At 38.0% G+C, this 23,602-nt stretch overlaps 1 protein-coding gene across 5 annotated transcripts in view; it reads right to left on the bottom strand.

Moving 5' to 3' along the window:
• The window catches only part of mtf1 (metal-regulatory transcription factor 1), a 99,556-nt gene that overhangs the window by 36,332 nt on the left and 39,622 nt on the right, over positions 1 to 23,602 (bottom strand). For all 5 annotated transcript variants that reach the window (XM_059954333.1, XM_059954332.1, XM_059954335.1 and 2 more), the window contains exon 3: positions 12,664 to 12,902. In XM_059954333.1, coding sequence (XP_059810316.1) covers positions 12,664 to 12,902 — 239 coding nt within the window. The remainder of the gene's footprint in view (positions 1 to 12,663; positions 12,903 to 23,602) is intronic.

Genomic DNA, 23,602 nt, shown 5'->3' with positions numbered 1-23,602 from the left:
ACCAGAACTGAGCACAGTTCTGTGCACATACCTGCACCTCTTGTAGCATTCTTGATCTCCAGACTTGAATGCCTCTGATCTGACTCTCAGCAAATTCTGATTTCATGGTTTATCCAGGGTTTCTGATTGGAATAAACCGTGAACAATTTCATGGGGACACACTCATCTACAGTTGTTTTAATAAAGTCTGCTATTCATTGTAGTCATTCAGGTCCACAGATGAGTTCTTGAACACGACCCAGTCCATCTACTCAAGGCAATCCTGTAGCCATTACTCTGCCTCCAACGATCACATCTTAGTTGTCTTGATCTCTGGTGCCTTGCTTTTCGGCTCTGTTTGTATACAGCTATCAGGAGAAAAGCCAAGTAGTCTGATTTGCCAAAATGTGATCTTGGAAAGGAATGTTAGGCTTTCCTTGTCATAGTGTAGCAGTGGTGTGTGTTGGGACCTCTGGTGCAACAGGTTACATGCTGGTGATAATTATGTAGGGTTTTCTTCGAATAGGCCTGGATAAAGTCGCCGACTATGATTTGAAATGCAGTGGTGTAAGGAAGTTTTGCTTGAAGATGGACCTGAAGCATTACACTTCTAATAGTGCAGTACAGTTCCCTCACTGCACTGAAATGTCTCTCCGGATTTTATGGACTTTATTAGCTGGAACATTATCAGTTGCCAATGTTTTTAAAAAATATATATTCCAGGTAGGCATTCGGTTTTTTTCCCCCCTAGTCATTTCTCATTTTCAGCATGATGCTTTCTCTCCATTTTCCATACTCTCCCTTGAGCATGTATTTATTTTCCTTCCCTAGCTGAACCTTCCCTTAGTTCTGTTCTTTTTAACATGATGTTTATCTTTAATTTTTTTCTTTCCTGCTAAGATGAAAGATCACACCAGGGATATTTCTATGTTGCTTTGAAACTTTGACTAGCTTGTTGAGTGTGGAAATGTTCCTTGCCTTCAAAAGCATCCTTTTACTGAGGTGAAGAGCTGTGGCACACTATCTTCATCAATGATTGAACAAAACTCTTCAATATCAGCTACTTAGTTCAACGCAAAAGTGCTGAATAATCAAATTTTTATCTCCCCCAAGTCACTAGTATTCTAATATAAACTAAGAGCTCACCCTAAATATCCTCTCTATTTGGGAGCAATACTCTTGTTTTAAAATTTATTGACACTTTTTACTCATGATTTTTGTGCACTGTCTGTATCTTTACACTGTTAAAATTAATTTCCAGCATGAACAATACGTAATCAATGTTTTGAAAGCCAGGATCCAGAAATTTAAATCTTACTTAATTAAAGTGAGAAAAATCTCAAATTAAAAAATAATACCACTCAGTGAGGATCAGGCAGGGAGAGACAAGTATTGACACTGTATGAATTGTAGTGTCACTTGTCCAAAATTTGGATAAACGGATTAAAATACAAAATATGTACTAAATTGTAGATGTCGCAACAAAGAATTTTCCCATGTTCAACGTCATTCAAAAAATTTGCATATCTCCCTTTATATCAGCAGCCTCTATATAATACATCCTCTCTGAATCTCACCATTATAGTGCACTAATACTTAAAATGTCTCCAATAATTTAGACTTCTGTTTAGAAGTATATTGAGTGACATTTTCAAGTCATTCATTCTCCTGTGCATCAATTAAGCAAATACTGGATATTATGTTCATCTGTTAAACCCCAACATTTTTGATACAAATATTTCTATTTGTAAGTCAGGGAGAATACTGACTTATACAAAATACTACAATGAATTTCAAATGATAAATTACTTCCGGCCAGCGACTTTCTCCATGTAATAACATACTGAACAAACCACAATTGTGTCTTTGAAAGTGATGATAAAATTCATCTATATCTAACTTTCCCATCTCTGATATAGGGACTTATTATGCAAAACCCAGAAAGACATGGACCAAAGAATCATTTGAGTTTGTCAATCAATTAGAACAGCCTTATTTTGTCAGATTTTCAACTATCAATTTGTTATTTGTTATAAAAGTGTTAAAAAAAACTGTTCTTGGAATTCATAATTCAGTGCTTAAGTAAATATTTTGAAATTATAAAGGGCATTGCTTATGATTTCATTAAATCCATCTGGGAAATGGTACCGCAACATAAAAGCCAGGACCAACAAGTTCTGGGTACAGCTTCCTCCACCAGACCATTGGACTGATTAACTCATGTTGATTAGAGTGTACTCTATATTACATTACCTGTTCTATTCATTATAAATTACTATGATTGCATATTGTACATTTAGATGGAGACGTAACGTAAAGATTTTTACTCCTCCTGCATGTGAAGGATGTAAGAAATAAAGTCGATTCAATTCAAATCATGTTTCTTACATTCCTGGCTTTACAATGGTTCCTCAGAATGAATTCAGTTTTCTGATTAAATAAAATATTGATACTGAACTATAAAGAATTTACAGTGAAGACTGACAAACCACTAAGAGAACAAGAGCATAGATCAAGACTTCTCCGTCAACCACAGCAAAAAGTCCTCGCCAAATCATTTCGGCTCATGCTGTCATTAAACAAATAAAAATTACAAGTAAACTGGTGCATCCAGCATGCATCATCTCACGATACATTATTACTTAGAAAGAGGACCGCAAACTAAAATTTAACAAGTGGACAAAATGTCATAAGTAATTGAGGTAGATATATGAAGTCCTTATATTTCTGGTAAAATTTATTGACAAATATCTGTGGTTCTCAAATACTGATGAAACAGGACACATTTTATCAAATGGTCACAGAATGTAGCTTAAAATTTTTAAGAAGCTTGGGAATGTGATAAGTATATAAATAGGTGAAAGGGTTCTCTCACTCTACTATTGCTGTTATGCAGTTAGAATTTAATTTTAAATTTGTAGTTAGCTTTAACATGCAAATTATTTTACAGTATTAGTAAACGGTTAGTTGCCTGCCTGTAGTAATATTGCTGCTGCAGAAATAGCAAGTGAAAGTGGGTTTTTGACTTTTAGGATAATGGGATCAGCTATGTTTGAAGAATACATCACACGGTGCTCTGAACACATCACCAGTGATGTAACCTGAGGTCATCGGGTGTTTCAGGTCTTTCAATATCAGGCACCCTCACCCAGGAGACCCAGCTGTGGTTGATCAAGTCAGGGCTGGTGTTCAGGTAGCATGTGCTGCAAATCCCCATGGACTTGCTCTCTTCATCCGGAGTCATCTTGAGGCTTTCTCTGCTGCCTCGGTAATGTTGTTGATCGCTCTTTGCCTCTTTGTACCAGTGATGTCCAATACGCTGAGGGCTCTGTGAAGAGACTGCCCAGTAAAGCCCTGGAAGCCCACTTCAAAGAGCATACACTTTGCTTTCCATCCCTGCCTCCGACAGTCGCTGACCAGTTTCTCGTATCTGACAAGCTTACTCTCATGAGCCTCCTCCAGATGCTCCTCCCATGATACTATCAGCTCCAGCAAGTTAATGTGTTATTTTGCCTGAGATTAGGAGGATACTTGGTCTCAAAGTGGTCTTGACAATGTGCCATGGAAACTTTAGTTGTTTCTCCAGGCCAGTCGTGAACAGGTGCCAGAATTCCTGTGGGTGGCTATACTCTTGCTTCAGATTGCTTTCCAGCTCTTACAAAGGTGATAGCTCAATTCAATGGCCAAGTCAACATAGATTACGTGCACCTTAATTTTCTGGATGGGCCTATCATGAGAAACCTTGTCTAAGTAGATTTTAACACACTATTTGACAATAAGCACAGCTCTACCTTCATTGGTCAGCTTCATTTCCTGAAAACTCATGACTTGCCCCTCACAAAGACATGCTGGCTTGTCCATAATTACACCATAGTTTTCCAAATGCTCATAAATCCCATCTCTAAGACTCGTCTCCAATAGCTTTCCTACCACTGATAAGTGATTTACCAGTCTAGGGTTTCCAGGCCTATCCCTATTTCGCCTTCTTGAACAACAGAACATTAGCAACTAACCAGTGTTTTAGAACCTCACCTGTGGCTAGATACATCAATCAAGTTTGATTTTTGTTATTTCCAAAGGTTTTCTGGAACTCCATCAATGATCATGTAACATCAACATGATTTGTTAAATTTTGCAGGAAAAAAATCCAAAAAGAAACAATTCACTGAATTAGAAATAATCTCTCTTCCCCACTGACAATCAATACTGGTTGTTATGTACTCGTGACACGTGACAGTGGTACCCTTGTCACGTGACTGGGGTTGAAGCTATAATGGACTTGAGGTAATGGTCTTGTGATGGTGGAGTGACTTCATTTTCCCGCCAGCAGAGGTCACGTGACAGGTTTTTTTTTACAGGGTATAAAAGGAGGACCCCTCCCTGTGAGGAGGGGCAGTTCGTGGCTGGATTTGCCATGTTGACTATATGCCACTGTGTGATTTAATGTGATGACGCAGTTTAGTTGAAAGATGAAGTTTTATCTAATGCCTAAAGTTTAAAAGGTCATTGCCCGCAGTTTCTTTACAATACTGCTAGTTGAGAATCAGTGGAGAGTGAAGATCGGAGTTCGGGAGTTAAAGATCGAGGAGAATCGATTTTGACGGTGAAACAAGTTCGACCTTGTTTGATCCTTATTCGGAAGGAATTCGTTGACTGTTCTTGTGCTAATCCCTGCGAAATAGCAGAAAGGATTGGGAATAGTTCTGTAAAGGAAAGGTCAGTGCTTTTAAGCAGTTTCATTTCGTAAATTCTTCGTGGGAAAAAGTTCGATCTTGGGAACTGAAGCAACACGACGTGAAAGAGAATTTAAATCGTCTTTAAAAGTCTCTCCCTTAAATGGACTGTGAGCATTTTGAACTTTTGGCAATACTACTTTAAAGAACTGTTTTTGCAACATTGCTTTAAGAACTGCTTAAGCTTCATTGCTTTAAGAACTGTTTAAGCTGCCGCACAGCAGCTGATTTCCAGTTACGTTAGTGATTTGTTTACTTTATGGGGGTTTGTTATAGTGTTTAATAAACGTGTTATTTGTTATAAAAACCCTTGCCTAACTCATATATTTATTGTTGCTTGAATCCGTAACATGGTACACCTCAAGAATGCATGCTTTGCCCACTGCCCTACTCTTTCTCCACTCACAATTGTGTGGCTGGGCACAGCGCAAATGTCATTTATAAATTTGCCAATGACACAACGATAGCTGGCAGAATTTCAGATGGTGATGAGGACGCATATAGGCGAGAGAGATCATTTGGGTGAGTGGTGATGCAGCAACAGCATTACACTCAGTGTTAGTAAGACTAAGGAATGAATTGTGGACTTCAGGAAGTGAAAGTTAAGGGAGCACACACCAATCCTCATTGAGGTATTAGCAGTGGAAAGGGTAAGTGGCTTCAAGTTCCTGGATGTCAATATGTCTGAAGATCTATCCCGAGTGCAATATATTGATGCAATTTCAAAGGTGGCAAGACAGCAACTATATTTCATTAGGAGCTTGAAGAGAATTGTTATGTCACCAAAAATACACAAAATTATACAGAACTATTGTGGGGAGTATTCTAACTGGCTGCATTGCATTCTGGTACAGAGGGGCCACTGCACAAGACAAGATCGAAAAAAGCTGCAAGAAGTTTTAAACTCAATGAGTTCCATCATGGGTGCGAGCCTTCCCAGCATACAAAGTCCCTTTCAAAGAGCGATGCTCCAAAAAGGCAGCATCCATCATTAAGGATCCTTACCATTCACAATATGCCTTCTTCTCATTACTACCATGAAGGAGGAAGCATAGGAGCCAGAAGACACTTTCAATGTTTGAGGAACAGCTTCTTCCTACTGCCATCAGATTTCTGAATGGAAAGTGAACCCATGAACACCACTTCATTATTTTTAATCCCCTTTCTTTTTGCGCTAGTTACGTAATTTTCTTTTGTATATATAATTATTATAACATGGTTTTTATTGTTATGTACTGCTGCTGCAAAACAACAAATTTCATGAAATATGTCAGTGATATTAAACCTAATTCTGATTGGTGAAAATTGAAAGTATATATTTTGTTGAGATAAACAAGATATAATTAAGTATATGTGCAGCTGCTTCTGTACAAACATGCCTAGAAGATACTAGAAAGTTTAAGTACTATTAGCCATGCTCTATCAGTTGCCAAATTTCTCCTGTTACCACGCAAATAAAATAACAAAGGAGCATTCTAACACATTCTGATAATGAAGGATTCATTATCTAAACTAAAGGACTTCCTTATTCCAGCTTACAAAGTCTTTGGAAGTGAATTGCCTGCATGGTCATCTCAGGAGTTAAATTGTGTGGGTATATGTATGTGTTCAAGCATGACTAATCTCACAATAAATCATCACCACCATCCTTTGTCTACAGAAGAGTAAAACTATCAAATGGAAGATGAGCATAGTCCTTATTCTGGTAATTTTTCTCTGCCAACTTAATCCTCCAATGTGATTGTAATGAAATTAACACTGCTGAAAGTCAAGGGAACTTCAAAACAATTGATCTCAATAATCATTCAGCATCACCTCACTTCTAATTGCTTCCCTCAGAAATATCTTCCAAAAATATGGAACAGCTGTAAATGCAGTAAAAGATACGGAATGCAGGGTAATCCATTTTGATTAGAACAAAAGTAAATCAGAAGGTTAATTAGAGAAAGATAACAGAATGCCGCTCTACAGAGGGATCCAAATATCCTCTTATCCAAATGAGAAAGTCAGTGTGCAGTTACAGCAAGCAATTAGAAAAAGAAATGAACGATGGCCTTCACAACAAGGGCAATGAAATGTAAAACTAGGGAAGTCTCACTGCAGCTCTTCAGGCTGTTTAGGAGAGAGTACATTTAGTGGACTGCCAAGTTTTGGTCTCCTTATTTTAGGAGGTATAGAGCCATAATAATACAGCATAGAAACCCATTGAATAAATTGCTTGCTAAGCCATTTCAAAGAGCACTCATGGCTTAACAACATGGCTGTATTTGGAGTCAAATGAAAACTAGACTGGGTAATGACAACAGAAGGGGCATTTGTTGATTAGCAAGTAGTATTGTATAGATGGAATTGCTATTCAGAAGGCGGCAACAAGAGGGTGTGTGGATTTTTGGGGGGAAATCTTAACTAGAGTTCAAGTTGGGGTAAAACCAGGATAGGAGATTTGATATGTACAGTTTGGGAGTAAGAATAAAAAGGGGTAGTTTATTTTTATATCCCCCTTATGTTCAGGACAATTTTTTTTTCACAATAGCTTGAGTACTGTATCTAGCAAGAGAATGTAAAATTATATTTCCAGTGTTTTAATAAAAGTTAATTGTTACTGGATCTAAATATTATGCAGACATAGATTTTTACTTGTTCATTCTCTACTATGTTACTATCACCAAAAGGGAAACAGATTCTGCTTAATACACATGTTTAACACACTGTAAGCAAGGTGTTCACATAGTGCCTTGGCCAACTAAAGAACAATTTAAATGACCTGTAAGGAAAGAGTTAAATTTGATTCCACTTTTGTATATGTTAAAACATATAATGCAAAATGAAAGTTTGTAAGACAAAATGGTGATAGTTTGGGATGTGAGAATGTTCTAAGTACAAGGGAACCAGTCCACAGCCATTCTTCCTTCATTCTGCATTTTATCTTTATACAATTCTAATAAAGTACATAAAATACTGTCGTTGGAAAGAAGCATTGATCAGCAGAGATCCTCACTCCCAGGGCATGCTCTTTTCTCATTGCTGCCATCAGGTAGATGGTACAAGAGCCTCAGGGCTCACAGCATCAGGTTCCAGAACAGTTGGTATCCCTCAACCATCAGACTCTTGAACAAATTATCTCACTCTAAGGATTCTTTATCTTGTTATTTCATGTTCTCATTATTTATTGTTATTTACTTACATTTGCATTTGCACAGTTTGTTGTCTTGCACAGTTTATTTATTGCTATTTACTTACATTTGCACATTGTTTACTTTGAACTTAACATGAAACTTTTTTAAAAAAAATATAATCTTTCACACATGTACATTGCCTCATTTATTTGCAAATCCCTCTTGCTGCTGAATCAGAAAAGTACAAGGAATTAATTTATAAATATTTTTGTTACAAGGTCATACAAAATTTTTTGTGGAAATTCATTACTTTGAAGTTTGCTTCCATATCTTACAAGTGAGTGGAATTTTTTTCAAAATATACTTGTGAATCATTTGGTGCCTCATGAATTAACAGAGGTCTTTAATAAAAACCACCATTTTCCTAAAACTGATAGCTAATGCTAAACTTGGTTATGTAATGCATCAAGCAAATAACTAAGTGAAAAACAAATTTGATCATATTTTATTCCCTCATGCATGGTCATGGTGTCAATGAAAACAATGTTGCCCATTGGACACAGGCCTCAAGCAATCAAGCCTGCTTGCCTGTATAATTTAAGTGCCAAGGGAACATGAGCACTCATTAGTACTCAGCCTGCAGGAGAAATAAAGATGTTGATTTAACAAGTTTGGTTCCCTTTGTGTATCAGCAGCTAATTTAGGAACTGTAAGCAGATGTAGCATTATATTTTAGACAAGTAAACTAAATTTAGCTTTGCTATACAGAAGTGGCAAAGCTGTATTAATTTCTGTACTCCTGTTGTAAATACCTTTGGAAAAACACACACATGGAGATAAAACACGGGGAGATCTGAAATTAAAATCTAAGTACTCAAAAGTAACTTAAGGCAATATTGTGCAGATGCAGGAAGCTAGAACAAAAAAAAATAGAACAATGAAAAAGACACAGTGGGTTAAGCAGCATATGTAAAGACAAAAAGTGTAAATTAACATGTTATGTTAAGCCCTGCACCAGGACTGAGAAGGAACAAGAAAGATTGATAGTACATAGAGTATGTACATGGTTAGGTAGGAGGATGTGTAAGTTATGTTGATAGATGATAGGTGGAAGCAGGTGGGTAGGGGGATGATGGACAATTAGAACCAGGTTTTGAGGGAGGGTTGACAGATATGAAAGAAAGGGAGAAGAAAACTAGGTAGAAAGGCAAGTGTGTGTAGGAGAGCAGCAATGGTGTAGGTAAACTGAAATTGGACAATTCCATACTCATAGTATTGGATTGTAAGCTATCCAAGCAGAATGAGATGTTGTTCTCCCAAGTTGTGTTTGCAGTGGAGAAGATGAGAGTAAACAGATTGGTGGGAGGGGAGGGGGTAGTGGAAAGGAGTTAAAATGACACACTGTTGGAAGCCCAAGATGGCCACTGTTGACAGAGTGCAGGTATTCTGCAGAACTATTGCCTCATTTGCATGGTTTCACTGATGTAGAGCAGGCTACATTATGAGTACCTAATGCAGTACAGCAGGTTAGAAGAAGTGCAGGTGAATCTTTGCTTTATCTGAACCCTGGATGGTGACATGGTGGACAGGTGTTATATCACGTTTGTTTGCAGGGGAACATGCCAGAAAATGGGAAAGGTGGGATGAGTGGAGCAAGAAGTCTAGAAGAGCATAATTGCTGCAGAAATCACAAAGGAGTAGTGGCTTGGGGAGAGGGAAGATATGACCGGTAGCAAGATTATGTGGAACTGGTAGAAACAGCAAAGTTCAAAGTAAATTTATTAAAGTATCAAAGTACATATATATCACCACATACAACACAGAGATTCATTTTCTTAAGGGCATACTCAATAAATCCATAATAGAGTAACAACCATAATAGAATCAATGTAAGGCTGCACCAACTGGGCCGACAACCAGCATGCAAAAGACAACAAGCTGTGCAAATACATACATACATGAATAAATATGCAATAAATAACATGAGATGAAGAATCCTTGAAAGTGAGACCATAGGTTGTGGAATTAGTTCACTACTGGGGTGAGTGAAGTTATCCCCTCTGGTTCAAATGCCTGATGGTTGAAGGGTAATAACTGGCTCCTCAGGCTCCCGCACCTTCTTCCTGATGGCGGCAATGAGAAGAGAGCATAAACAAGAGAGAGTTTGCAGATACTGGAAATCCAAGCAACACCATTCCTGCCGAAGGGTTTCAGCCCAAAATATCAACAATTCTTTTTTCCATAGATGCTGCCTGGCCTGCGGAATTCCTCCAGCATTTTGTGTGTGTTAAGAAGAAAGCATAGCCTGGATGGTGGGGGTCCTTGATGATGGATGCTTCTTTTCTGCAACAGCACTCCTTCTAGATGTGCTTAATGGTGGAAGGGCTTTCCCCTTGATGGACTGAGCCGTATTTGTACGCTTTTCCGTTCAAGGGCATTGCTGTTTCCATACCAGGCTGTGATGCAACCAGCCAGTATACTTTCCACTGCACATCTATAGTAATTTGTTGAGGTTTCAGATGATATACCAAATCTTTGTAAACTTCTAAGTAGAGGCAACGCCATGCTCTTTATAATGGTACTTATATTCTGGAACACAGGGCAGATCCTTTGAAATGACAGAGGATAATTTTCATTGCAGAGTCTGGTGGGGTGAAAGTTGAAGACCAAATCAACTCTATTGCTAGTCTGCCTAGGGAGGAGGAGTGAGGGTCAGATCAGGCATGTGGGAAATGGAGCAAGTATGCGTAAGGGCACATCAACCATGCTGGAGGGGAAGCCAAGCTTCTGGAAGAAGAAAACTCCAGAAGCACATATTTTAAAATTAATTTAATGACTAGCAACTATGGGAAAACTAACTTGAGATAATACTTTGGGTCAGTTTAGATCAGCTATTATTAAATTGTATTTTGAAGCAGGGGTTCCCAACCTGGGGTTCATGGTTCCCTTGCTAATGGTGTAAGAAAGATTGGGAACCCCGTTTTAAAGAGTGAAATGGACAAGTTATAGAAATTGTCAAAATGCATGACCTAGATTCATTGTAGAAATTTTTAACCGTTGCTCAATTTAAAAAAAAATGTCCACCAATCCAAATATAAATCCACATCAGAGTTACAATTCACACGGTAGAAATAATAAAAACTTAAAAAAAACAATAGATGATAAAAGTCTGAAATAAAAGAGAAAATGCTGGTACCAATCAGCAGGTCAAACAGTATACGTGGAAAAAATAGTAATATTACAAGTCCTTCACAGCTGTGAGAAATGTGTGTAAACCTATGATGTCATAATATAAAATTTAACAAAAAGCCTTAAAGGCCTCGAGTGATTTCTAGGCAAATTCAGTAAAATTGTGCACTAATGAAAATCAATTACCACTTATAATACCCCAAGACATAGAAGCAGAACTAGGCCATTTGGCCCATCATGCCAGCTCCCCCATTCCATCATGGCAGATATATTATCCCCATTGATGACATTCTTCTGCCTTCTCCCTGTAACCTTTGACACTCTTATTAATCAAGAACTTATCAACCATCTGCGCTTTAAATATATTCACTGACTTGGCCTCCGTAGTTGCCTGTGACAATGAATTCCACAAATTCACTACTCTCTGCCTAAAGAAATTCCTCATTTCTATTGTAAAGGGGCATCCATGTATTTTGATCCTAGACGACCCAACTATAGGAAACACTCTCCAGATCCACTTTAATTAAGCCTTTCAATATGTTTTAATATAATCCCCACAGATTTTTCCAAAGTACAGCGTGTACAGCATCAAATGCTCTTCATACATTAATCCTTTAATTCCTGGAATCATTCTCGTGAACATCCTCTAGACCTTCCCCAATGCCAGCACACCCTCACTTAGAAAAGGGGCCCAAGACTACTCACAATATTCCAAGTGCAGATAGACTAATGCTTTATAAAATGTTAGCAGTAAATCCTTGCTTTTATATTCTAATCCTCTTGAAATTAGTGCTAACTTTGCATTTGTCTTCCTTACCATTGACTTAACTGGCAAATTGGCCTTTAGAGAATCCTGCACATGGACTCTAATGTCCCTTTGCACTTCTGATTTCTGAATTTGCTCCCCATTTATTAAACAGTCTACACCTTTATTCTTTCTAAAAAGTGTATGTCTATACATTTCTATACACTGTTTTCCATCTGCCACTTCTTTGCACATTCTCCCAATCTGTCTAAGCCCTTCGGCAGACTTTCTGCATCCTCAACACTACCTGCCTCTCCACCTATCATTGTATCAACCACAAACCTGGCCACAAAACCTTCAATTCTGTCATCCAAAATTATTGACATATAATGTGAAAAGTGGTCCCAATACCAACCCCTGCAGAATGCCACTAGTCAATCAGTAAAGGAGACGCCACTGCTGCAATTATGGAAGCTTTCTGTAAAATGATTGTGAAGACTAATGCTCAATATACCAACTAATAATGCAAGGTATGCAAGGTAAATTTTAAAAATAGCGAACAATGTATAATATAATTGGGATTATATTATAATAATATTATAATTTATAATATTATAATATTAAATATATATAATTTCTCTTTTATTTCTACTGTTTTTTTTAGTATTAAATTCTCATAAATCGGTTACATTTCAGATTAAACTGTACCATTTAGCCAGGAATAAAATCTGAATTTACTGGGGGGGGGGGGGGGGTGGTAGGGAGAAGAAAGTAAGTTCCCTTCATTACAAAGCATTTTATAGAAAAAAAAATTATTTTTAAGATTCCAGTCCAGATTATGAGTGAGCTTATGGAACTCATCCAAAAGAGAATCACTTGCTGTGGTAATGCACTCTCTTACCTATACAGTGTGTTAAATGCTTTTTCACAACCCTGTACATCACATTCAAATGGCTTTTCCTTGGTATGGACTCGGACATGGATTCGTAGGCTGTAGGAGGTGAGAAAGGCTTTGCCACAGCCTTGCTGGTTGCAAACAAAAGTGTATTCACCACGGTGAGTCTTCTGATGCGTCCGCAGATTCCCTGCTGTGCTATATGTTCGTGGACAGCCTTCAAATGTACACTGATATCGTTTTACCTGTGGGTGCAAAAAATGTTAACAATGTCAAATTATACACTTTCCATTTGGAATACTCATTCAATACTTTCTTAATATAATTTGGAACCATCATTGGTCAATTCTATAGATGTTCTAAGAAGAAACATTCTAATGTCAACCCACTGAAGCACGTTAAGACTAACATGATATTAAATATCCACAAATACGCAAATAGAGGACAAAAGAAATGCATTGGTATAACCAAATACAGTCTGTCAGTACAAGCAATCTTCAAGTACAACACTAACATTTGAACATGTCCAATTGACATTCATTAGCGTAAATACTATTAGAATGAAAAATATATCCAAACTATCAGAGTAGATCAATTAGAGCATTCAAAATTTTGCTGCCTCTATCCTGTGCCAAGTGCAATAAACTCAGCATTCCTGCCCTTGCTAGTTTATCATTTTCTCCCTGCTGACCATCAGATATAATTATTGCTCCATAAAAACTACAGTAGTGGCTCAACATCTTCCAAATTAAACACACACCCTACAAAGCAGTAAAATCAAACATGAAAGTCAATCACAGTAGTAGAGGATTGAAACTGATGTCTCAACAAATTTTCAAGTGATTAGCTTAAATATGAAGAATGTAGGCTGATATTTATGCATTGAAACAATAACTTTATTCTATATACATTTTGAAAATTATGAACATCTATTTAGCTCTACCAACAATTATTGCTCTCACTATTGAAAACATCTATTGCTTCAAGTTTTCTTTAGTGTCAAATTCATCAGCAGAGAATTCAAATCTGCAACTATGAGCCCACATTTGAGACAAAACACAGTGCTGGTCAGATAGATAATCTGGGATTCAGCTCAAAACTTTGTTAAAATTTTCAGAATTAACAATTTCAGTAGCACCATTTCAACATTAAATTCTATTCCACAACATAATCTAAAAATGGTATTTCAATGCAATAATGGAACTTTAAGAGGAACCCCCTTTCAAATGAGTCATTGAAATTATGAATAATTTGCATGAATTATTGAACACTAGAACAAATGTGTTCAGAGACAGCAGCAAGTTCATCACAAACTAATAAACTTGCCAAAGGAGACCCCTCAAACACAGAAAGCTATTTACAGCACTTTGTTGTACAGACATGGGCAGCAATCTCTGCAATTGTAATGATTACTGACTTAAAATTGCAAGAATAAGTTTGTGAACTTTTTGCAATTACCTGGTTTTCTACATTAATTACATGTAAAATGTGGTCTGATCTTCATCTAAGTCACAATAATAGACAAACATAATGTGCCTAAACTAATAACACACAATTGTACTTTTCATGTCTTTGTTGAACAGATTGTTTAATCATTCATAGTCCAGACTGGAAAAAGTATGTGAACTCTTCTATTTAATAACTGGTAGACCCTCCTTTAGCAGCAATAACCTCCACCAAACATTTCCTAGAGCTGCTGAATAGACTTGTACAATGGCAAGGAGGAATTTTAGACCATTCCTCCATATAAAACTGTTTCAGTTCATCAACATCTCTGAGATCCCTTGCATGAACAGCCCTCTTCAAGTCATGTCATCCATAGCATTTCAATTGTTTTATGGTCTGGACTCTGACTTGGCCATTCTAAATCACTAAGTATCATCTTTTTAAACAATTCTGTTGTTGATTTACTCTTGCATTTCAGATCATTGTCTTGTTACACCATTGAACTATTAAGTTTCAGGTGACTGACTGCTATTCTGACATTCTGTAAAATTTTGATACAATTTTGAATTTGATTCCTCAATGATTACAAGCTGTTCAGACCCTGAGGCAACATAGCAGCCCCAAACCCTGATGCTGTTTTCACCATGCTTTACAGTTGAGATGAGATTTGAGTGTTGGTGTGCAGTGCCTTTCTTTTTTAAACCTTCAAACATCGAGGTGTGCACTTCTGCCAAAACAATTCACTTTTGTCTCTTCTGTCCATAGAACAATGCCCCAGAAGTGTTGCGGAATATCCAAGAGGTCTTTTGCATACTTGAGATGTACAGCAATGTTTGGTTGGAAAGCAGTGGTTTCCTCCTTGGAGACCTTCCATGAACACCATTCTTGTACTGTGCAAAGGACACATAACAGAGATTCTGGAGATTTCTGCACCCTTTTTGCTGGTACCCTTGGTTTCTTTTTCCACCTCCTTCAGCATTGCACATTGTGCTTTGTTTTTGGTGTGATCTCTGCAGAATGATCAACACTCAAGTCCTTAGGAATGATTTTGTAGCCTTCTCCAGCTTCAGGCATGTCTACAGTTCTTCTTCTAAGGTCTTCTGAAAGTTGTTTTGATTGAGGCATGGTACATGTAAACAGTTCTTTCTTGAGAAGAGCAAGCACTGTCTGTAACCTGACTTTGCGTGTCTTTTTTTTAAGTAGGGAAGGCACCTCTACGACCCACACCTCAAATATCAACTCTTTGAATGAAACACCTGACTCCAAAGTTTTTGTAGAACATATTACCCCAGAGGTTCACATACTTGTTTGAACCTAGGTTATGATTGTTTAAATAGTGTACTCAGTATTGACAAGTAGTACTATTGTTTGTGTGCTATTAGTTTAGACAGATTGTGTTTATGTATTATTGAGACTTAGATGAAGATGAAATCAGATTTTATAAGTAATTAATGCAGAAAACCAGGTAATTGCAAAGGGTTCATTCACAAACTTTTTCTTGTAACTGTATACCATAGCATTTGGAACAATGTGAACAACCTCTCTAACTTGGGAAGATCATCACAACTTATTCTTCTATTTTAAAAACTAGTGCTCAAGTTCATTCCATTAGCTGAGGAAGGTAACTAGAAGGTTAGTTTGTTTCAAAAAATTCCACCACAGATTCCTTCCATAACCATCAGGAAGTTGAAGCATTCTGTGCAACATGCAGAAGTCCAATTAAGAGGCAATTGGCAGCGATTTCCCATATGCATTTGAAGTCAGGTGACAGAATAGCAACTTCCTGCAATTCAGCTACCATGAAAGAATTTGCCTATAGGATGTACACTGAATCAATGCTGTGGCTGGTTCTACTTCTGTGGATCCTGATCTTTTTTGTAGATCACAAAACCTGCCAGGGCAGGTGGCAGCTCTACTGATTTTATAATGGTTAAATATAATGGTGTTTCTTTGTTGTGTTTTTGTATTCATTAAGTAGTGAGATTAATTTAGAATAGCCTTTAAATGACAGTAAATGTTTATTAATGTCCGAAACTTTGGGCACACGCAGTAGCATAGTGGTTAGCACATTGCTTTACGGTACTGGTTCAATTCCTGCCACTGCCTGTAAGGAGTTTGTATGTTCTCCCTGTCACCATGTGGGTTTCTTTCCACAGTCCAAAGATGTACTGGTTGGTAAGTTAATTGGTCATTGTAAACTGCCGCGTGATTAGGCTACGATTAAATTGGGGGAATTGTTGAGTGGAATGGCTCAAAGGGCTGGATGGGCCTGCTCCACACTGTGCCTCAATTAAAAAAAACATGAAGCCTGATTCAGCCAGTTGCCAAGACATGAGTGGCTAGAGCTTATGTAGATTCAGCTGTATGATGCAATTGACAATTGGAAGGCTTTTTTTTTAATGAAGGACGTTGAAAAGATTCACAATAATACTAATAGAACTGATGGGTTGTAATGATGGGCTGGCTGGGCTGGAACTTTTATTCCCTGGAGCTCAGGAGGCTAAAAGATGACTTTATAGAGGTATATAAAATAATGAGGTGTGTAGATAAGGTCCTTTTCCCAGGGTCGGGGAGTCTAAATTTACAAGACTTAGATTTAAGGTGAGAGGGAAAAAATTTGGAAAGGATCCTCAGGTGGTGGGCATATGAAACAAGCTGCCAGAGGAAGCTGTGTAGGCTCAGAGAGGTATCTTGGTCCACAGAGACAAGCTGTTTCTATGCTGTTAAACTCTATGATCACATTGGTACCAGGTTTGAGGAAGTTAGCAGATTCATTCTAAATGCCAACCCACAGGTGGAAGCAAGCACACATTAATCCCCTTTTCCAGTAAATTACTACAAGAGTTAGTTTCTATATTTTCAGTTAATGGGTATAAGAACAACAAAATTGCTTATTGATGTTGGGGCTGGTTTAATTTGAACTTTTGCCCTGGGTTTGGTTGGAAAATAAGACGGTATTCACAATAATATTAAACCTTAATATGTAGGGATTGAATGTTGAGAATTTTCTAAAATACCAGCAATGTAATACATCAAATACAAAGGTAATCTGGAAATGAACAAGAAAGGGAACTAAAGTAATAAATGAAGAACATGTCTAGAATCAATGATGTGCGCAAGACACTGAAACATATTAATTCTTGATCTTAACCAAAGGAAAAAATATTTAAAACATGGCATCAAAGGAAACGTTTTAATCATTCATTACATTTTTGAAATTTATTTAAAAATTTCAGATGAAAATATTTTTCTGAGGGGAAGCAACACAAAATATTGAAAGAACTCAGGCTAGACAGCATCTACAGAGATAAGAGAACAATCAACATTTCAGACTGAGACCCTTCTTCGGGATTGGAAAGGAAGGAGGAAGATGATAGAATTAAAAGGTGGGTGTAGGGGATGGAGGATAGCTAGAAAGTAATAGATGAAGCCAGTTGTGTAGGAAAGGTAAAGGGGTAGAGAGGAAGGAATCTGATAGGAGAGGAGAGAGACCAGAGGAGAAAGAAAGGAGGAGGGGCACCTGGAGGTGGTGATAGGAAGGTGTGAAGAGGTACGGGGCCAGAGTGGGGAACAGAAGAGGAGGAAGGAATAATTTTTTTTTAACCAGAAAGAGAAATCGATATTCTTGCATTCATGTTGAAGGCTACCCAGACAGAATATAAGATGCTGCTCTTCCAGCACGAGGGTGGTCTCATTGTGGCACAAGAGGAGGCCATGGACAGACATATTGGAATAAGAATTGGTTTGGCTACTAGGAAGTTCCGCTTTTGGCAAAAGGAGCGGAGGTGCTCGATGAAGCTGTCCCCCAGTTTATGAGGAAGCTGCATCAGGAGCACCAGACACAATAGATAATCCCAGCAGATTCACAGTAAAATGTTGACTGACTTGGAAAGTCTGTCTGGAGCCCTGAATGGAGGTGAAAAGATAGGGATAGCACTTTGGCTGTTTGTAGGGTTAAGTGCTCAGAGGGAGATTAATGGGGAGTGATGAATGGACAAGGGAATCATCGAGGGAGTGATCCCTGTGGAAAGCAGGTGTGGTAAGGTAAAGATGTGTTTGGTGGTAGGATCTCTTTGGGGACAGCATAAGTTGTAGAGAATAATGTGTTGGATATGGAGACTCATGGCCTGTCAAAGAGGTGGGAAGGTGTGGTGAGTGAGGATATTTGGAAAATTGGAGGATATGCAGGTGAGGGCAGCATCAATGGTTGGGGAAGGGAGACTCCATTATTTGAAGAAGGAAGACATCTCTGATATCCTGGAAAGGAAAGCGGCATCCTGGGAACAGATGCAGCAGAGACGAAGGAACTAAGAAAAGGGAATGTAATTTTTACAGGACACAGAGCATGAAGAGGTAGTCACGGTAATTAATAGATTCATAAAAGATGTGAGTCAACAGTGTCTCCAGAGATGGAGACAGAGAGATTCAGAAAGGGGATTTCCAACATCTGCAGTATTTCTCATGTTTATAATCTGAGGGGAAGTTGTTTTGCTGCAGTAGTATTCAATACTTAGACAAAATACTAAAATAACATTATAGAGACTGTGTGTTAAACACTTTTCTAAAATAATTCTTCTTACTACTCCAATGCAACCTATTTTAACACTTCTCAATTACAAGACTGTGATGCTTGTTTGGCAAAATTCACATAAATAGTAAATACTAAGCCACTAGTTTCTCTGCTATCTCAAAGACGATCAACAGTCTCACCAAAAGAAACAGATTAAGCAAACTATTTAGTACTAAAGTTAATGATAGATTGAATCGGAATACTATTATTGTTCCTGCACCCAAAGAGATCCAAGCACAAAAATCTATGCTCCTATTTCAATGCAGTATGGAGGGAATTTTGAACCACTGAAGATGACGTCTTTTAGTTGTCAAACATGTCTGCTTTTCAACAGAGATAAAAAGACATTCCAAATCAGTACTCAGGAAAAGAGAAGGAAATCTATTTTCTATATCAATTATTACTCAAAGAAAAACATTCAATTATCTATTCAACTAAAAGGTGAAAAATGTTAAAAACTAAAATAAAGATAGAAAAAAGTTGGAAATATTCAAAAGCCTCTATAGAAAGACGTAGAACAAATGCTTCTCACTTTTGCAATTTCACGTCAACAGATACCAGGCTAAATTGCCCATAATAACTTTTCTTCATTTATTTAAATCAACTAAGAAAGTTCTTTGATAAGCCAATTTTCCATTCAAAAGGAAAAGCCCTCTCCACACCTTAGCAAAATCAGTTAGGATGACCACAGTTAGCGGTCAACATTTCTGATCTTTTAAAACTTTGTAGTAATAACCTCTAGTTTTGGAAGCATATCACACTTTAGTGACATAATATTTTACATGAAATTACATTATAATTATGTTAACTATACTAAGTTGCATTTTCAAAATTCACCTAGTTTTTATCAGACCGTGAACCTGTTACCCTCATTGCTGACTCTTTCATCAAGTCAAACTCAAATGCTAATTCTAGCTTTCCTTTTCTCTCTCCCCCCACATCTGCTACCTGACTTGCTGAGTCTGCAGAGTGCGAGATCACAGACACTCCATTGTGGACTTTACATACCAGGTTTAAAAAGTGACTGGGGCCTGTCAAGACCTGTTGCGGAATGGGAGATTACTTGGGTTATTAGTAACTTAGCAAGGGCCAAAAAAAAGAAGTGAGGTGTAAGTGGAGCAGCTATTGTTGGAGTTGGCCAGTTTTAGAATGATCAAGCTTTGGCTCAACAGGGTTGGGTGGGAACAGGCACAGGGTAGAGCTTGAGAAATTAAGGTATAACAAGTGTAGGGATGGTGGTAGTTCATGCAGTGGAATGCTCCTCCTGTGGGATTTCAGAGTACCTGACAATCTCCCTGATGACCACACCTACAGTAAGTACACCCAGATGCAGCTCCTGACTGACAAGGTCAAGGAATTGTAGCTGGAGCTGGATGTACTCAAGATAATCAGAGGCTGAAAACATCATAGATGAGACTTCTACTGAGGTGGTCACACCCAGAATGTAGGCTTCGGAAAGCAGATAGGTGACCACAGGATGAATAAATTAAGCAAGCCATCAATCCAGTGTCCCCTTACAGCCATTTCCCTTAGCAACGATTATATCTCTTTGGATAATGCTGGGGTGGGGGGGGGGGGGCTGAGGAGTAGGATGACCCATCAGGGCACAGCAGCAGTAGCAGTGGTATCCTGGTGGCTCTAAGGTTCAGCGGGGAAGGGAGAAGTCAAACAAAAATAGTAAGAGGAGACTACAGTTAGAAGGTCGGATGTGAAGTTCTGTGGTTGCATAAAATACACCAGGATGCCATCCCAGGTGCTAGGGTTCAGGATGTTTCAGAGCAGCTGCAGAGGATTCTCAAGAGGGAGGTTGTGGAGCACACTGGTGCTAATGACATAGGTACAAAGAGGGAAGAGATCCTGTGCAGTGAGTATAGGGAGTTATGGAAGTAGCTGAAGAGCAGTTTCTGCAAGGCAGTAAAATTAACATGCATACTTATATTTGTCTGTGTGTGTCTCTCTGTGTCTGTGCCTGTGTGTATGTATAAGACTTTTGCACAGTACTGTAAGCACTTGGATATAAAAAATACTTTGAACATTGAAGTTTTCTGTGGTTGAGTCTACTTGGGAAAGGCAAACTCATTAAGAATTTTCATCCGTCTTCACTGTGAAAGACACCAGCTGTATGCTGGAGAACTGGAAAATGACATATGTCACATCACTCTTTAAGGGAGGGAAGTAGGAGGAAAATATAGGCTAGTTAGCCTTACCAGTAGTTGGTGAGATGTTGATGTGTATTATTAAGAATAAGGTTTTGGAGTACTTCGAGGCCAAAGACAGCATGATTACCTTACGGGAAAATCTTGCCTGACAAATCTGTTGGAGGAAATGAAAAGCAGGATAGACAAAGGAGAGTCAGTGGATGTTGTTTACTTAGGTGTTCAGAAGGCCTTTGACAAGTTGCCACACATGAGGCTCCTTAACAAGTTAAGAACCCATGATATTACAGGAATGATATTAGCATGGATAAAAGAATGCTGTCAGGAGATAAAGAGTGGGAACAAACGGGGCCTATTCTGCTTGGTTGCCAGTGACTAGCGGTGTTCCACAGGCATTGGTATTGGGACCACCTCCTTTCACATGTCAAAGGTTTGGATGACAGAATTGATGGCTTACAGCCAAGTTTGAAAACAATACGAAGATAGGTGGAAGGGCAGGTGGTGTTGAGGAAGTAGAGAGTCTGAAGAAGGACTTAAATAAATTAGGAGACTGGGCAAAAAAGTGGCACATGGAATACAATGTAGGGGGATGTAGAGTCATGCACTTTAGAAGGAATAAAGGCAAAGACTATTTTTTTTAAATGGGGAGAAAATTCAAAAATTAAAGGTGCAAAGGGAACCAGGAGTTCTTGTGCAGGATTCCCTAAAGATAAACTTGCACATTCAATCAGTGGTAAGGAAGTCAAATGCAATGTTAGCATTCATTTCAAGAGGACAACAATACAAGAGGAAGGATGTTACACTGATGCTTTATAAGGCATTGGTCAGACCACATTTGAGTATTGTGAGCAATTTTGGGCCCCTCATCTAAGAACAGATGTGCTGGCATTGGAAAGAAGGTCCACAACAATGATCCCCAGAAGAAAGGATTAATGTATGAGGAGTGTTTGATGGCTCTGGGCCTGTTCTCACTAGAATTAAAAAGGATCAAGGATCTCATTGAATGCTATCGAATATTGAAAATCCTTGATAGAGTGGATGTGGAGAGGATATTTTCTATAGTAGGTGAGTCTAAAACCAGAGGGAACAGCTTCAGAATAGAAGGGTGTCCTTTTAGAACAGAGATGAGAAGTTTCTTTAGGCTGAGGGTGGTGAATCTGTGGAAATCATTGCCATGGACAGCTGTGGAGGCCACGACAATTAGTATATTTAAATCAGAGTTTGACAGATTTTTGATTAGTTGAGGCATTAAAGGTTACAGGGAGAAGTCAGGAGAATAGGGTTGAGAGGGATAATAAATCAGCCATGATGGAATGGCAGAGCACTTGATGGTCTGAATGGCCTAATTCTGCTCCTATGTCTTAAGGTACCTCTAGCATTATTTAATTTCAAATTTTAAGATCTTTAGTATTTTGCTTTTACTTCCTTCTTTGTCTAATACAATTACTGATGCAAAATACTCTGTCTCAACCATTTCTTATTTTAAAATACCAGTCATCAGTTTACAATGTGCCCATACACCTACCAATCAAATGTCTATTCCAAATATTAATTAGTAAACACTGAGTACTCCTTATTGGAAATGCTTGGGGCTTTAAGTATTTTGGATTTTTTTGGGATATTAGTATATACATTATGACATAGCTTGAGATTGCCATCATTTCCAATTCTGATTTTATGTGTTAACAGTAAACAGTCTTTGTCTTACACTTGTTAATCACAAATAAGTACTTAACAGTACAATTTTTTTTATATACCATTAATATAATGAAATTATAATATAACAAAAGCAGCACAGAAGCATTGGGTGCATACCTGAATCAGCTGCTGAACAACAAACAACGGTAGGCTTTCAGTCTCCACCTACAATGCTGTGTTTTGATTAAAAGGTTACTGTACACTGTTTTCGTATTTTACTATTTTTAGGTTCTATGTAAGGTACAAAAACAATCAGCATTGTAAACTTGTTCTCATTAGCTTCTGTTCACTATACTTCTTCAGAACTGCCTGTGATGCGCAGAGACCTGTGTATCACCTGGGAACGTTCCCAGCACCTTGTGGAATTTTCTATTTGTAACATCATGTCAACCAACAGAAAAAAATCAGATTTCGGAAGTTTTCGGATTTTGGAATTTCAGATAAGGAGTACTCGAAGTGTATTTATAAATGTAGGTAGCCTCAAATGTTAGTACACCCAAAACTCATCAACGCTCATCAATAGATCTTGTATTTACCTGAGCAGATCTGCAAGTGTTCCATGAGGCCATACAAAATGTGCACAAAGCCAACAATACTTTCCATGACACATTCCTTTACACTTAAATTAGGAGGGAGGAGAGGAGGATGGGGGATGATACTGACAACCAAAGACTCATGCCCTTTTCCCCAAAATTGGGTCAAATTCCACATTGAAATTAGATTGTTACAATTGCATGAATCGGAACTATGAACAATGGAAGAATACAGAAAGTCCCACTTATTCTTTGGCAAATAGATTTCATAATGGAAGTATGCCCACACATTTTTGGTTTTTGAATTATAATTATTCATTTTCAATCTATCACCATTCCTCTCTGCTCACAGTGCCTTGAATTGTGCTTCTCAAGTGGCAAACAATTAAACACTTTTGCTTTGATTGGGATTTATCAATGTCATCTGTACTAAACCACAAAATTAAAACAGAATAAACTAAGAACACAGAACACAGCTGAATAAGTTTTGAAAGATGCCATCATCAGTTGAATTATAGAAGTTATTTAGCTCTCCCCAAGTA

Source organism: Hypanus sabinus, chromosome 30 (assembly GCF_030144855.1).
Source record: "Hypanus sabinus isolate sHypSab1 chromosome 30, sHypSab1.hap1, whole genome shotgun sequence".
NCBI classification, from domain to species: Eukaryota; Metazoa; Chordata; class Chondrichthyes; order Myliobatiformes; family Dasyatidae; genus Hypanus; species Hypanus sabinus.
The sequence above is the reverse complement of the archived record's forward strand: the minus strand, read 5'-3'. Positions and strand labels throughout refer to the sequence as shown.